Here is an 18218-nt window from a genome sequence, read left to right on the forward strand (position 1 = left end):
TCCTTGCCCTGTTGCTCGCTATTCTCGCTCTGTTGCTCACTGTCCTTGCCCTGTTGCTCGCTATTCTTGCTCTATTGCTCACTGTCCTTGTCCTGTTTCTCGCTATTCTCGCTCTGTTGCTAGCTGTCCTTGCCCTGTTTCTCGCTATTCTCGCTCTGTTGCTAGCTGTCCTTGCCCTGTTTCTCGCTATTCTCGCTCTGTTGCTAGCTGTCCTTGCCCTGTTTCTCGCTATTCTCGCTCTGTTGCTAGCTGCCCTCGCCCTGTTGCTCGCTGCCCTCGCCCTGTTGCTCGCTGCCCTCGCCCTGTTGCTCGCTGCCCTCGCCCTGTTGCTCGCTGTCCTCGCCCTAGTGACACTATGGGGGGTTAAGAGCATAGTTAGTGACCCTAAGTTGGAGGACAGCACCTGGGCGTCGACGTGTGGCTGGGAAGGTGACAGTAACCCCTTCAGTACGATGATTTAACCCTTTGAGTACGATGACTTTATCCCTTCAGTATGATGACATTAACTCCTTGAGTACGATGATTTAATCTCTTCAATATGATGACTCTACCCATTGAGTATGTTGACATAACCCCTTGAGTATGATGGCTTTAACCTCTTGAATACGTTGTTATCATATTCAGTTAAGGGTCGCTGGTGTGGATCACAAATGTTATCAACGAAACTCGCTTAATGTATTCCTGCCAGCACTCTAAGATAACTTGTTGACATAATTGAGCAAATATCGGAATGTAATCTATATTTATACGCATTACCTTGTGAAAGCCCTCCCTGGAAGCCTTCAATATCAGCTGTTATAAATTCCTAATCGATAAATTCTCAAAGTTTTTTATACAAGTTACGAGCACGGGGATATAAGTAAAATGTTGTTGTCTTATACTGAAGATACTTGAAGCTGGATGATCTGAAGTGATGAAGGTTGTATGTGAGGGAAAACACTCCTGCAGATGAGTACTTCCATTACAGCATCTCGTAGCAGGAAGACAGCAGCAGGACCGAAATGTTGACATTCACGGCGCGTCATAGCCTCATAACACACAGAAGAAGAAGCCGAGACGGTGAGTCGTGCTCAGGACCTGACGCCTCGTGAGTCACCGTCCCACGCTTCGCCCCGCTTCGCTGACCACGATAATGTAAACAATCGCGTTTCTAGATGTGCATCGCGTTGGTGGTGACGCAGACTTTTTTTTTTTTATCTCGCCTCACTTTGACTAATCTCCTGCCCCCAGCTCTCTCCCTTCTCAGTGCCGTGGGGAGATAAGGTGGCACTCCAGAGCGCTTCTGTGGGCTGCCGCCGTAGATGTGACCTGCCGTGGTAAATCACCATCTCGCATGTTCACGCAGTTTTTCCCCCTTAAGTGTGAACAGAGCTGAGGTTTTGTGATGTCCTTGATAAGATAAACAAAGGCAACAATAGACCCCAGTGTTGCCGACTGGTGCGCCCATATAAATAGTGGATAACTTTAAGCAGATAGAGATAACGGATTGTATAGGACCCTTTTAATCACTTGACAAATACTGTTTATAAATACTTAATGCAATTTTTAATTCTTTTCAATATTTATATACCTACACTGTCCATGTACTGTTTATATGCTGAACCAGTATGGACATATTTGATGACTTAACGAAATAAACACCTACCTAATATGTATATAAATAAATAATAACATGGGGGAAGAAACAAGTGTATAGAATTATATATTTGGTGGGATATAAAAGGTTTAGAAGGTAATTAAACAGTAGTAATTGGTGAAGACGTCAGGGGCCGGCGAGGGATGAAAATATGGTAGTTAAGAGCAAGAAGTACTTAACAACGAGGAAAGATAACACACACTTCTAAACCAGTCAAGTGAATTCAATATCATACCTCAAATATATTCAACGCGGCATCCATATTAATAACAGTCATTACGCTCAGTACAAACTCGGTACTTAATTATACCTGCTGTAATTATCATAACATAAATATTAATTATAAACATTTAGCCTTAATGGTCGTGAACTGTATAGTAAACATTAGGTTAATTAAATTCCTAATGGGTTTTTCTGGTGCACTGTGCACTATCATCATGCGGATTTAATTTATGATCATCGTGCACTCTTGTAACTGAAGAGGTTATTCGATATTCCCCTAATACTATGTGCACCTTGTTCTGTGCACTCTGATACTATGGTGTGCAGGTAATGTTAACTCGTGCACTGTATATTATAGTATCAGGTAATGTTATATAGTATACCAAGAGCACCTAACCATGTGCACCCTGTCCTGCTGTGCACACCTCAATAAATACTGCTAATTAGTGTCACTTCATTCCACATTCGTATTCCTAATGCGATGTGCACATCACTAAGAGAGAGAGAGAGAGAGAGAGAGAGAGAGAGAGAGAGAGAGAGAGAGACCACTCCACCCCCGCCTGGTCTTTGTCTTGTTCCTACCAGCTATGGAGGAGTAACTTACCCTGGGCAAGGGGATTACTCAGGGCAAGACTGATTCTCTACATCCCTCTTGCTCCTCTTGCCCTCTGCTTTCCCCTCCTCTTTTCCCGTCTACTTTCCCTTCCTGCCCCCCAACCCCCTTGCTCCTCCTCCTACCACCTTCCTCCTGCCCCTCCTCCTCCCCATTCCTCAGCACTTAATATCCCCTTGCTCTCTCACTCTCTCTTTCTCTCCCTCTCTCACAATTTCTCTTACTTGGTATTTTCAATTTTGTTACCTGTTCTCTCACCTGTATTAGTTAATTAGGTTTAGTTGATTGAAATGTCTCCCTCTGTTTACAAAGCTCGTGTTCCTAGAAACTTTATTCAGCAACAACCCAACAAGTTATGTATGCCACGTGTGTCAGTCAGTCTATCAGTGTGTACATCAGCTATTCAGTCGATCAGTCAGTAAATATGTAAGTCAGTTGGACAATCAGTCAACCAATCAATTAGTCATTCAGTGTGTAAGTTGGTTAATTAGTCACCCAGCCAGTCGGTGTTTAAATCAGTCAGTCAGTCAGTTTAAAGAGAAAATGTGACGAAACATCAAATCTCTCTCTCTCTCTCTCTCTCTCTTCTTTCTCTCTCTCTCTTCTCTCAAAGGGCTGGATCTTTTGGTCATTTTCAGGACAGTTACCCTGACAAGAAGAGACAGACAGACACCCAGACAGACACCTGCAGAGACAGGCACACAGACAGACACACAGACAGACACACACAGACAGACACACAGACAGACACCCAGACAGGCACACAGACAGACACCCAGACAGACACCCAGACAGGCACACAGACAGGCACACAGACAGACACCCAGACAGGCACACAGACAGGCACACAGACGGTCATATACATACACAGAGCGAATAAGAAAGAAAAGAGAGAGGTTAGGAGGAGAGAAAACAAGAGAAAATGTGAGAGAGAGAGAGAGAGAGAGAGAGAGAGAGAGAGAGAGAGAGAGAGAGAGAGAGAGAACGAAAGAAAACAGAAAATAAACAAGAGAACAAGAGAGAGAGCGAGAGAAAGAATGAGTGAGTGGGGAGAAAATGAAAGAGAAAGAACAAAGGAAAAAGCAAGACAGGAAGAACGAGAGAGAGAGAGAGAGAGAGAGAGAGAGAGTGAATCGAACCCAACTTCCTTTAACTCACTCGCCCATCAACACACACGCCTGAACAGCCCTTAACTACCCTTAGGTCAGTCTGTCTCTTTCCTGTGCCCTGAAAAAACTGGTTCCTGTGTCCTAAAAATAACTAGCTCCCAGCATCCCATCTTTTCCCTGTGACCTGAAAAACTAGGTCCCATCGCCCCTTAAGTCCCCTGAACCCTCACCGCCGCCTTTCTCTGCCCTGAACCATAAACCAGGTCAGGTACTCGACTTTTCTCCTGTCGAACTCAACGTTTGTCCCTGGTACACCCTGAACTAGTGGTATTTAACCGAATCTATCTTACCCTAAATCTAACCTGCCCTGCCCTGCCCTGCCCTGCCCTGCCCTGCCCTGCCCTGCCCTGCCCTGATCTACCCTGATCTGCCCATTAGGCTAGAGTTGGTATCAGAGTGGTAGCGTAAGAATTCCTGGTTTGAGAGAAAATTACTTGTATACAAATATTGTTAAACTTTGTTCGAGAGAGAGAGAGAGAGAGAGAGAGAGAGAGAGAGAGAGAGAGAGAGAGAGAGAGTGTGTGTGTGTGTGTGGTCAGGTTATCCCCTCACTCTTAAAAGGGCCCAAGCTTGTTATGGTGGGGAAGAACCACCTGAAGATTAACCCCTTCTTCAGTTTATTTCACCTAATGACAAAATATCTTAACGCTACCTTGGGTGAATTAGGTTCGGTGAGATTAGATTTAAAACGTTAGGTTAGATTAGGTTAGGTTAGGTTAGGTTAGGTTAGGTTAGGTTAGGTTAGGTTAGGTTAGGTTAGGTTAGGTTAGATTAGCGTTAGGGTGTTTAATAATCAGGTGAAATAAGCTGAAAGGGGGATAATCTTCATGTGATACTCAGGAAAATAAGGCAAATCTTTCGAGTCGTGAAACTGTTGACAAGTTATTTCCTTTCAAGTACACGGAGCAGCAACACTGACAAGACAGGTCGTGACTCTTTCTCAGTTCACTCAATACAAGTTTTAGATTGAAAGCCAACGAGACTGTACACTCTCCCGCAGCGAAGTGACGGCAGTTGTGAGATTGTGGAAGTGTAACAGATTTTGGGCCGACTGGTATTATTATTATTATTATTATTATTATTATTATTATTATTATTATTATTATTATTATTATTATTATTATTATTATTATTATTGTTATTATTATTATTATTATTATTATTATTATTATTATTATTATTATTATTATTATTATTATTATCATTATTATTATTATTATTATTATTATTATTATTATTATTATTATTAATATTATTATTATTATTATTATTATTACCATAAGCTTGTTGTTGTTGTTGTTGTTGTTGTTATTATTATTTTGCTGGGCAGATGGTGCACATAGAGAGAAGCTTACGGTGCTGTTGGAGACACTAAATGCAAATTTTCTGTCTCTCCCATTTTATACCCCTACTGTGAATGGAAGGTGGTATATTGAATCACTCCTGTTGGTCTGTCTACCTGTGCATTTACACCACCCAAATATGTCATCAGGATAGTGCAGATAATACCCAGCATAGAGTAGTGAACTATTGTAGGATCCGTCTTATACAACATTGGATCACCTGAAGATTAGGAAACCCACTTTACCTCACCTGAAGATGAACCACCCTAACATAACCTGGGGAAGTTAGGTTAGGTTAGGTTAGGTTAGGTTAGGTTAGGTTAGGATAGGTTAGGATCGGTTAGGTTAGGATAGCATTAAAATGGTTAATCTTCTGGTGAAATAAGCCAATGTGTTTAATCTTCAGACGGACCACAACAATGTTTAATCTGATTAGATTCTTAAGGTGTTTGATCTTTACACCTTTGTAGTAGTTGTGTTTCAAGAGTAAAATAGTATTTCTTTTATCCTGGGCAGTATCGTTCACCTCTTGGCGTTTATGTCTTTCGAATGTTTTGGAATGTGGATGAACCTCTCCGCTGTCTGGACCTGGTAAATTGTGGTGACCAACATGGAAGATTAATGTGGTTTGTGGTGGACTCTGTGTGTGTGTGTGTGCGTGTTCGTTTTTCACGTAATCAGTAGCATATAAATCATGGAAATACAATACATATAAGTTCCTCAAAATCTAAATCTTCCTCACCTGTATCTCACTTCTCCCTCACATGTCTATATCTCTCACCTGACCAGAGAAACAACACAACACCTGTCTGGTAATTTCCTGATCCCATTTACTCTCTCTACCTGTACTGTGCTAACTTGTCATTACCTGTCTTCAGCTCTGACGTGTGTAGTGAAGGATCTGTCACTGTTTGTAGAAGTGAATGGTTTAGCGTAGAAATAGCGTTGATAGGATTATTTCTCTAGCCGTAGGAAAAAAGTTTATTTCTGATTTATGTAGCGTTGAATAAAAAGGTTTATTCTTGTTTCACCTGTGTTAAAAAAAAAGTATTATTTCTGTCTACGTATCTAATCATAAACTAATTACTTTGTTGAATTAAATACAGGCAGACAGTAGATACGAGTTACTATAATAATAATAATAATAATAATAATAATAATGATAATAATAATAATAATAATAATAATAATAATAATAATAATGATAATAATAATAATAATAATAATAATGATAATAATAATAATAATAATAATAATAATAATGATAATAATAATAATAATAATAATAATAATAATGATAATAATAATAATAATAATAATAATAATAATAATAATGATAATAATAATAATAATAATAATAATAATAATAATACTAACGATATCAATAATACTAATAATAATAATGATAATAATAATAATAATAATAATAATGATATCAATAATAATAATAATACTAATAATAATAATAATAATAATAATAATAATAATAATAATAATAATAATAATAATAATAATAATAATAATAATAATAATAATAATAATAATAATAATAATAATAATAATAATAATAATAATAATAATAATAATAGCACCATCAACACAAAGAAAATATAAATAAGGAAGTGGAGCCACTAGTTTTTGTGGCTCCTCGACATACTTCCCCAAGTCTAATCCCCACGTTGGGAGTTGATGACGTCACGACAAGATCAGCTGACTGGTTGGCTAGATACCTTTTATTAATTTCTAAAAGTAAAAACAAAAAGATGATAAGAAATAATCCTCCGTTGTGGTCCGGGTGAAACAGTTCATCAGGATAAATGTGGTGTTGTAGACCTTGATGCCGGGATGTTATCATGGTTGTGTTATCATATATTTTATCATAATTTTCGGGGACGCAATCATTACCTGGCCCTCTGGTGAAACACGCACACTAGAAATTTTCTCGTTTGAGGTATTATAGGCAGCTAAACTCTCTCTCTCTCTCTCTCTCTCTCTCTCTCTCTCTCTCTCTCTCTCTCTCATATGCATTGATGTAGTTTTAATTTGTCTAACCCTTTGAGGACGACCATTTGAGTATCGTTTCCAAAGGGAGAAAATATCGCTCTTAAAGGTTAAACTTTCATCACCCCCAAAAAGGTTAAATCATCATATTCAAGGGACTAAACCTTCATCCTCAAAGTTAAACCATCATTTCCAAAAGCTTAAACCATCATTGCTAAAACAGTTAAACCATCAACCTGATATACCCTCGTACTCAAAGGTTTAATCAATCTATCATCATACACTGATTCTTATAAGGTATAATTATTTCAGTCCTATTTCTCCCATATTTTCTCAACGACGTATAATAATTTTTTCAGGTGTATTCCTCTTAAATCTTGCTTCTGAAAATTTGGAGGCAATAAATCATATCGTTGTTTGGGAGGTGGAACGTTAATTATCCTCTACAGGTATACGCTGACGTCGATGGTAAAATACTCACTTTTTAGTTTACCTCGAAGCTTGATCGACTTGAACCAAAAGTAACTGGTGACTGTCAAAAATATATAGAATGGGTGAGAACAAACTGACACCTGCACAAGACTGTAAAGACTCGCCTGTGTATCAGTTACTTCTTGTTCACCCTGTAGAATTTTTAAGGTGATTGGTCAATGCGTTCAGTAGTTGGAGTCATTACAATAAGAACGCGTAAGGTAATTAACAAGGAAAACAAATAAAATACAACTTTTAGATTAATATATTTTGTGATTTTTGGCAAGTGATGATTGATATAATAAGAACCGGTTATAGTTAGAAATATGATGATGAGATACGATTTTTCTTAAAGAATCCTAAATATTTATTCGAATTTTTAAAAACCTTTAGTAATATCTTTAAACACACTTAAGAGAGTCGGCACTTATATACGATTTGCTCTCAGATCCAGTCAAGACAGAGACCAGTCCGGGAGAGTATAAATACTACAATGACGCGGATAAACAAAATACCATCTGGCTTTGTGCATCAGACGGCGTACCACAGGAGGGTTTGTGGGCTCCATATTTATTTGTTTTTGATGCACTTGATGATTAAACACCCTAGCACTACTTAAAGGGGTTCATTTATTTAGGTTAGGTTTGATTAGGTTAAGGTGTTTAATCATCAGGTGAAATAAGCTGGTTAGCCAAATCTTCACATGATGCCCACATACATGTTCAAGCATACGAAGGTTGACTCGAGAAAGATGAGAAGATTATAAGACAATAGATAAGAAGTGCAGGGAGGATTGATTAATGCACAGACAACGCCATCTGTTGAGTGAAGATGAAAGTTGTCCACAAACGCAGACCACAATATTTACAACACACCTGCATGTTATCTCTGCCACACTTATTTTAACGTGGAGGTGAATACTCGACGGTTAATTGGGTACTGAGGACGTGTACACTGTCATTGGTGGTCAGACATAAGGACGTGTACACTATCACTGGTGGTCAGACATAAGGACGTGTACACTATCACTGGTGGTCAGACATAAGGACGTGTACACTATCACTGGTGATCAGACATAAGGACGTGTACACTATCACTGGTGGTCAGACATAAGGACGTGTACACTATCACTGGTGGTCAGACATAAGGACGTGTACACTATCACTGGTGGTCAGACATAAAGACGTGTACACTATCACTGGTGATCAGACATAAGGACGTGTACACTATCACTGGTGGTCAGACATAAGGACGTGTACACTATCACTGGTGGTCAGACATAAGGACGTGTACACTATCACTGGTGATCAGACATAAGGACGTGTACAACCACCCAGTTACGTCCAATTTAGTTTGAGTTCGTGAAATTGGATACTCACAGAATACTCATCAAGCTCTTTTGTCATGTAACTGAAGATCGTACGATGTACTTAGACCTCCTACAGTGTCATCAACTTCACCGTCATCTTGTCATCAACATCATTATATCTTCATGGTTGAGTGTCATATAGGACGCGCCCATCAGATTAGTGCATAATATAATAATACCAGTTTACTCCCAGCCGACACCTCTCGCCTTAGCCAGCAACAGAAAACGGGGGATGGTACACAGGAGGAGGGGGAACATCTTTAAAACGAAGTCGATACATCGCTCTCCCTATGGCTTCTTGCCTGCAGCCCCTAAACCAATTTTCAGGTGACGGGAGCAGAATGGCGCTGAATATTGTAGCTGACGATCAAAGTGAACTCCTGGTTGGCTGGGATAAAGGCACAATGATTTAAAAGCCCTTTTTATTTTAACTTGTATATAGGTATACCTCTCCATATACAAAGTGTGTGTGTGTGTGTGTGTGTGTGTGTGTGTGTGTGTGTGTGTGTGTGTGTGTAAGGGCTATGTGTATACTCTTATGTGCGTGTGTGTGTCACGACTTTCTTTGTATAAGGAAATTGCTTCCTTTCGCAAACATAATTTATTAAGTCATATATTCAGAAAAAAATAATCCCAAGAGTTTAGATATCGTCTCAAGTATTTTTATCAATATTTATACACAATACTGAGATGACGTTAGGGTGGGTTGGTTAGGTTAGGTTTGGTTATGTTAGGTTGAGTTTTGTTAGGTTGAGTTTGGTTATGTAAGGTTGAGTTTGGTTTTGTTAGGTCGGGTTTGGTTATGTTAGGTTGGGTTGGGTTAAGGTTACGTTAGGTTAGATTACCTTTGGTTATGTTAGGTTTGGTTATGTTGGGTTAGGTTAGGCTAATCTAGTCTAGGTTCACTAGGTTAGGGTAGTGTGGGCGTAAACCTCTGAGTTTATGTTGTGTAGGTTCTGTGGGTATTAAATTGGCCTACGGAAATGATGGTAATTCTCTTGTCTTATTATTAATGTAAAAAAAAATTACGAGTCAATTAAGGATTATTTGTACATATAATACACACACACACACACTCTCTCTCTCTCTCTCTCTCTCTCTCTCTCTCTCTCTCTCTCTCTCTCTCTCTCTCTCTCTCTCGAATTCCCCTTTCTTAAACATTGTATTCTTTAAATGTCAACATATTTTGATAGTAATGTTAAGAAAAAATAACATTAACACCAGCCACTTCTTACCTGACTCATTAACTATGGTAACAAGATGTGCCTTTTAAGCAAATATAAAACAAACTCATTCTCCAAACTCATTTCAAACTCTCAAATCTCCAGTCATTGTTACATCTACTGGAAACATCTCTCAAAATAATCTTAGCAAGTATTGGATCGGATACCTCCATGAGGATTCTCTGTTCCATATATGATTCACTGTTAAAACGGATAAATTCACTGTTTAAAGACAAACGGGAAATGCCACTGCCTCAATCTATTCACTGTTTAGACGGAAAAGGTCTCTATCTAATAAACGGTTCTCTGTTATAAGGGGAAACAGGGTAGCTCTTAATTAACCGTAGTGTGTCGATGAGGACCTGTCTCGTTCCCAGTCGACGGTCAATATCAGTGTAACATGACCTGACGCCTGTGTACACTCGTAACCCAAGAGAGGTGTAGTGTCGTAACCTAAAACCCGCTGTTCTGATTTAACTATGTAACAGTTTCACACACACACACACACACACACACACACACACACACACACACACACACACACACACACACACGAGTTGAAAAGAGATTGATGGAAGGAGAAAGAGGGAGATAAAAAGATGGAATTAAAAGAGAAAGAGAGACGGAGATAGCCAGGCAAACAGGGATCACCACCATCACTATCACCACCACCATCACCATCATCACTACCACCACCACCACCATCACCATCATCCCCACCATCACCACCACGACAATACCTAGGTGTAGTGCGCGTCAGGTGTTCTCGGGGCCCACCCACCTACCTGTTGCCTGGCTTGACCCAACCCTGCACCACTGCCCTCACCTGTGACCTTTGAACTTTATCAAGATACACACCTTTATGTTGTCTGGGAGTTTGACCTTATGAAAATGTTGTTGTATTTTATGTTGCAGTGTGTTCAATGAAATATGAAAATATGTTTTGTAAGTTAACGAAAAGCTGAGATATATTGTGTAAATGATAGAAAAGACGATACAATTGTTTTATAGATGAAGACGATAAAAATGGAAATCACTTTGTAAATTATTGAAGAACTGACTATTACTTGTTGTAAATTAAAATGAGAATGAATATTTAGTTAGCAAATTATTGGATGGAAGATAATTATTTCTTCTTTGTCTTGTTCTTATCAAATGTTTGGGCGTCGTCGTGTGTGTGTGTGTGTGTGTGTGTGTGTGTGTGTGTGTGTGTGTGTGTGTGTGTGTGTTTAAACATTTTGCTTATGCTTTGTCTCTATGCATAATCTTCATATACAGGTTTATTACATGAGTTTTCTGGCCGTGCCTGTGTGGACGTGTGTACACTTAAATACTGTGCCTGTGTGGACGTGTGTACACTTTATACTGTATCTGTGTGGACATGTATAGTCTTTAATGCTTTGTCACGCTGCAGAATACAAAATTATTCCAGCTGTTTATATTAATACATCACAAATTCTCTATAACCTCCCTAACCTCCCCACCCCTTTCGTTTCTCCGTGCCGCAGTCGGTAGGGTGCGACGGTGTGCTGGGGTCTGGACTGCGGTTGGACTCGTGTGGGCACTGCGGTGGGGACAACAGCAGCTGCAGGGTGATCGCGGGCATCTTCTCCCGAGCCAAGATGCCTTATGGGTATAACCTGATCGCCACTCTGCCCCGAGGAGCCGCCAACATCACCATCCAACATGTGAAGCCTTCCACCAACTACCTCGGTCTGACCCCTGTTTGGTTGGGAGTCTTAGAGGGATTGGCAAGCTTAAAGAGTCATGGGTTGAGGGATTGGGAAGCTTAAAGAGTCGTAGGTTGAGGGATTGAATACCTTAAAGAGTCATGGGTTGAGGGATTGAGTAGCTTAAAGAGTCATGGGTTGAAAGATTGGATGGCTTAAGGAGTCAGGGTTTGAGGGATTGAATATCTTAAAGATTCATGGGTTGAGGGATTGAGCAGCTTAAAGATTCATGGGTTGAGGGATTGAGCAGCTTAAAGATTCATGGGTTGAGGGATTGAGCAGCTTAAAGAGTCATGGGAATAGGGATTGCGTAGCTTAAATAGTTGAGGGATTGAGTAGGTTAAAGAGCCATAGGTTGAAGGATTGAATACCTTAAAGAGTTATGGGTTGAGGGATTAAGCAGCTTAAAGAGTCATGCATTGAGGGATTGAGCAGCTTAAAAGAGTCATGGGTTGAGAGATTGAACAGCTTAAAGAGTTGTGGGTTGAGAGATTGAGTAGATTAAAGAGTCATGGAAAGAGGGACTGTGTAGCTTAAAGAATTTGATGGATTGAGTAGGTTAAAGAGCCATAGGTTGAGGGATTGAGTAGCTTGACGAGTCATGGGTTGAGAGATTGAGCAGCTTAAAGAGTCATGGGTTGAGGGATTGAGCAGCTTAACGAGCCATAGGTTGAGAGATTGAGCAGCTTAAAGAGTCATGGGTTGAGAGATTGAGCAGCTTAAAGAGTCGTGGGTTGAGAGATTGAGTAGATTAAGAGTCATGGAAGAGGGATTGTGTAGCAAGAATTTGATGGATTGAGTAGGTTAAAGAGCCATAGGTTGAGGGTTAGTACTGAGTCATGGGTTGAGAGATTGAGCAGCCTAAGAGTCATGGGTTGAGGATTGAGTAGATTAAAGAGTCATGGGTTGAGGACTGAGCAGCCTAAGAGTCATGAGTTGAGGATTGAGTAGCTTAGAGTTATGGGTTGGGGTGAGAGCAGCAAAGAGTCATGGGTTGAGAGATTGAGCAGCCCTAAAGAGTCATGGGTTGAGAGATTGAGCAGCAAGAGCCATAGGTTGAGAGATTGAGCAACTTAAGAGTCATGGGTTGAGGAATTGAGCAGCTTAAAGCGTCATGGGTTGAGGGATTGAGTAGCATAAAGAGCCATAGGTTGAGGGATTGAGCAGCTTAAAGAGTCGTGGGTTGAGGGATTGAGTAGCTAAAGAGCCATAGGTTGAGGGATTGAGCAGCTTAAAGAGTCGTGGGTTGAGGGATTGAGTACGTAAAGAGTTGAGGGATTAAATTGATTTAGATTCTATACAATTTTTTTTGTATTTTATAAGAGATTGTATTCCAACGGAGGTCATGTCTTTGACCTCTCCCTCTCCCACCTGGTTGTTCCCCTGCAGCACTTCGTCACCAGGGCGGAGAATTCTTCGTGAACGGCAACTGGGCGGTCAATGCGTCAGGGAACTACCTGTCAGGGGGCACCACCTTCACCTACTTGAGGCCAGAGCGCTACCAGGGAGACAAGGTGACGGCTATGGGGCCTCTTGACCAGCCTGTAGACGTGATGGTGAGTAACCCCCCCCCTACCCCCCCCCCTCCTTCCTCTCTCGCTCTCTCACTCTTTCTTTCTTTCTTTCTTTCTTTCTCTTCTTTCTTTCTTTCTTTCACGCTCCAAAAAAAATAATCCCTTAGTTTTGTAATATATTTATTTTCTATTATCTCCTCCTTCCTCTTATTATCTCATCATGTCATAGTAATACATTTTCGTCGTGGTGTCATATCTTGCCGCTGTGTCATGTTCTAGTGTCATGTCTTCTCCCGGTGTCATTTACTCTCTGTAATTAGTGTCATCTTTTTATCTCAATATGGTTGTCATATTATATAAGCATTGTCTTCGTGTGCTGTTTTTTGTATCCTAATTATCTCTGTTGTTGTGTGTCAACTTTATCTTCATTTCCTTTCATTTAATCGTTTGGTGATAATTTCTCTCCTTTATTTTTTTCTTTGTTGTTGATTCTTTCTCGTAATTGTCTCTCTCTTTTTTGTTATCTTGATTTTCTTATTTATTTATGTTATTTGTCTTGATATTTTTGTTTCGGTTACATCTGCATTTGTCTTTTAACAGCTAGGTAATAATTCCTGTTTATATGTGACTAATAGCGTCATGTTTTACCTGTGTTAATGAGTTGTTTTCAATCTTTAAGTCATTTATGTATTCCATGAGTAGGTGTATCTATAGTGTGATAGTGTAATTGATGATGATGATGATGATAGTTATGATGAGTGTTACACATCAGGTGGTTATGACGTCATAATAGGGCCCGGGTTAGCATTAATAATCTCCGTCTGTCTCTCCCTGGCAGCTGTTCTACCAGTCGACCAACCCGGGCATCAAGTACGAGTACCGGCTGCCCATGTCATCACCGTCGTCGTCGTCAAAGCATGTGTCTGGGGGCGTGGTACCGGGTTCCCCCCAGAGGCCCAGGCGACCCGATAACCCCCTCAACCCCAACGTCCCTGGAGGACCCGCTTCCAGGACTCCTCCTTCGGGTACATCACCTTTCTTCTCCGTCGGTACCTTTGGTAGCCGCTTTGTCTCAGGGGTCGTGGGTTCTTCGTCCAATGGCGGCACCATACGCCAGTATCGTCCCAGCGGGCAGAACCACTTAACACATGCTGCACCTAGGTCCGCCCAAGACCTTACCCACAACTCTTGGCTGAGCAATATTAATCCTGACGTCAATCTTGAGGGCTCAACTGCCCTGAGGGCGTTAGGGCCTGACTCACAACATAATATGGACGGCTTATTATCCATAATTCCTAATTCAAACACAATCCCCTCACCACACTCCTCCAGGCGTGATCGACATCCATTCTCCATAATTAGTGGTAGCTCAAAACACTCACACACAGATAGTGGCACCTCACACCACTACTACACGGGCAAACTTCACATTGATGCACCCTACGAGAGCAGTAACTCTCTTTATACAAGTAAACACAGCCTTATCCCACCTTACACAAGCAGTCGCACTTCAATGATACCCTACACATCCAGCCGTAGCTCTAATGGTTCTTATAAGAACAAACTCGGTTTTAACTCTCCTTATACAAGTAAACATGTCCCCACCACCAGCAGTCTCACCTCCAGCCACTCTCATGGACACAGTCACGACCCCAAGCTGGCCTCCCCAGTCAGGTTTACCTCTAATATACGAGACACACACAGAATCAGCGCCAAGCTCAACCATCCTCACGTAAACAGCGTTGCTTCTTCCTCTTACCACGTAAACAATCTTAGTTCTTCTTCACGCAGTGCTGACAGCTTCACGCCACACACTGCACTCGCTCCTCACCACCGCTTCCAAATCTACCCTCATCCTCGCACACCCCTCCACTCAACACATATTTCCTCCAATAAACGAGGGCAGACACAGTCAAAAGAAATTAAAGACACAAGTGATCACATCATCTCTGAGAAACACGGTGAAATATTCCTCACTCACAGTCGTCTACCAGCTGTGGCTTCCCCAGTTAGTAGGAATAACTCTCCTTCACCCTTCTCGTCTAATCATATAGTAGGATCTGTTTTGCCAGCCAATGGCCGTAAATCTAAACCATCCATCTCTACCAATCACTTGTCAAGTTCTAATCTATCATTCAGTGCCGTGTCACCAACCTTTCCCCACCTGGCCCCTGGCGGTGCAGCTGAGAAGCGTTGGGGGTACCCAGGTATGTGTAGGTGTCTCAGCTGGTGCACGATACTCTCTCAAGAATATATTCCACCTCTCTCTTCCTGTTCTTGTAGTACAAACATGACGTAATAGAGCGTTCTTCCTTGAGTATCGTAGATGAGACACGATCCTTTACGACACGTAGTTAACTGTTATGAGTAACTCTGGGACAACTTTATAGCTGGTGTAAAATATCGTAAGGTTCTTGTATGCATTATTGTAAAGGCGCACTAGTTCTTCTCTTTGGTGTAAAGATAACAGAGTACATCACCCAGGTGAAGCATCCCCTTGCAGTATTCTCAGTAGACCTGGGACGGAATAACCTTGTTAGTGGAGTTATGATATATTATTCTTATATATATTTTCCAGAGGGACGCGAGTCTTTAACGATCTTAGTGACTAGGTTGTTATAGACGGGTCAAGACGTTCTCCTGATTTAGTCTTGGGACTGACTATTCTCTCTCCTTAATGTAATATATTTTTTTCTAAATATTATTAAAAAAAGGTTATAATTTATAATTATTTTCTCTACTAGATAATCAAACTATTGCACCTGTGTGAGGAGTAAGGTGCCGTGGAGGCCAGCTGTTACCTCACTCCCCTGCCTCCTCATTGTACCTGTGTGAGGAATGAGGTGCCGTGGAGGCCACCCGTTCCTCACTCCCCCACTTCCTCATTATACCCGTGTGAGGAATGAGGTGCCGTGGAGGCCACCCGTTCCTCACTCCCGCACTTCCTCATTATACCCGTGTGAAGAATGAGGTGCCATGGGTAAAAAAAAGAAACGCCACACTAAAGGCAGCTGTTCCTCACTCACCTGCCTCCTCATTAGACAACTTCCTCACCTGTAGTAGAGGCCCCGTCGACCACTTTTTTTACCGGGTGTTCTCTTGTAGTTTTTCTTACTAATGAGGTGCTCACTACTCAGCCTTTTTCATCAGTCACCAAATATGCCTGAAATATATGTTGTTTTATTCAAGTCTCGCTCATTAGGTTTTATAATGTTGGGGATTTTTCGCAGTTCAGAATAAAAGATGAGAAAAATATAACAAACAAACAAACAAACAAACAAGTCCTGTGTATAAAAAACAAAAACAATACGAGTCTACATACACACACACACACACACACACACACACACACACACACATTTTTTCTCTCTTTATAGATATAGAGAGAGAAATAGAAGAGAGAGACCCACTATTGTTCAGTTCGAGTATAAATCAAGTGCTGAACATGTACGGGAGTCGCTGTATACTGGAGCCTAACTTACTGTCTCTTAACCTACAGTCATGAGTGTTATCTGATGCATAATACATAGTAAAACAGTTGATATGATCCACGCAGGTCCTGTGAATGACGCCCGCTCCGTCAACGGCAACTCTGTCCTCTCCTCCCAGCGATGGAAAGAGGAGGAGGAGGAGGAAAGGAAGAAGAAGAGGAAGGAGAGGAGAGGGAAGAAGAACGGGAGGAAGGGTACAGGTGGCGTGAAGAAGAGAAGGACGAGGTATGAGTGGAAGGTAGTAGGATTTAGCAGCTGTACGGAGACTTGTGGAGGAGGTGAGTGTTTTGATGTTACTACTACTACTACATTTACTATTACTACTACTGCTACATTTACTATTACTACTACATTTGCTATTACTACAAGCACCACTATTACCATTACTACTATCTCAAGTACTTCCACTACTCCGACTATTATAACTACCACAACCTCTACTACTACCACCATAACTACAATAACTCGTCACATCTACTACTACTACGACTGACTGCTATCATCACCATATCTATTACTACTAACACCACAACTACCACTATCATACCTACCATTACTACTACTTTTTTTTTTTTAATATGGCTTCCAGTCTCCCCCAATAGCCATACCTTCGCCACCATTTTATTACCTTATTATTAAATATCCTAATACATAAGTAGCTATCCTGGCTGTGTTGAGTTAGTTGAGTCGCAGATCTATGCGGCATTCAGTGACTGCAGCCTCATAGTCAATATCTGCAACTGTTGTCGGCTTTGGGGCCGATGCTCTCGTTCCCCTGAGGCAGAGCAAAGCCGACCGAAGGAGATAGAAAGACAGTCGACATCTCAGCCAGGCTGTAACATAACTTCTGGACTGCTGTTTCTGTTCGGATATCACCTCCGCGAGTCTGGTGTAGAAGCATCTTGCACTTGATCCCATCCCACTAGAGGAGTGAAGCTGCCTTGATCAACGTTCTGGATTCTCTCCCCGTATGCCCTTATCTTGTCGTTCTCGTGCCTCCTGTGTGCAGCATCGAGAGCTAAGTTACGGTGACATGTGGCCATGGGATCAAAAATCCTGATGTCGATGAAGGCTCTCTGTCCCCTCGTCCAGAATCCTCGAGCACTGACGTCAACACGGGCTTCGTTGGATGTGTTTGAAGTCCTATGTTGGAAAATCTCACCGTCCAATGGAAGGAGGGTCGGTTCAACCCTGACATCACGGCAGATTTCCTTCAACATATTTGCTGTGAGATCCCTTACTTCGTCATGCCTCATGCATATGAAGCCCCCTTTCTTGCACTTCATGGCGTGATCGACGTCATAGGAAGAGCCACACACACATTGGGATGGCAAACCTTCTACTGGCCTACTGTACCTTAGAGCATTGGCATCTGTAAATTCTTGTTTATTGAGACTGAAACCATTTGCCCTTATCGGTAACGTAGTTAACCAGTT

At 41.2% G+C, this 18218-nt stretch overlaps 1 protein-coding gene across 1 annotated transcript in view; it reads left to right on the forward strand.

Annotated features, from left to right (window-relative positions):
• The window catches only part of LOC121877416 (ADAMTS-like protein 4), a 53963-nt gene that overhangs the window by 19002 nt on the left and 16743 nt on the right, over window positions 1–18218 (forward strand). The window contains exons 4-8 of the mRNA XM_042383174.1: window positions 7904–8008; window positions 11556–11760; window positions 13167–13333; window positions 14130–14316; window positions 16848–17060. Of these exons, the coding sequence (XP_042239108.1) occupies window positions 7904–8008; window positions 11556–11760; window positions 13167–13333; window positions 14130–14316; window positions 16848–17060 (877 nt within the window). The remainder of the gene's footprint in view (window positions 1–7903; window positions 8009–11555; window positions 11761–13166; window positions 13334–14129; window positions 14317–16847; window positions 17061–18218) is intronic.

This window comes from Homarus americanus, unplaced genomic scaffold (assembly GCF_018991925.1).
Source record: "Homarus americanus isolate GMGI-L3 unplaced genomic scaffold, GMGI_Hamer_2.0 scaffold367, whole genome shotgun sequence".
Lineage (NCBI taxonomy): Eukaryota > Metazoa > Arthropoda > Malacostraca > Decapoda > Nephropidae > Homarus > Homarus americanus.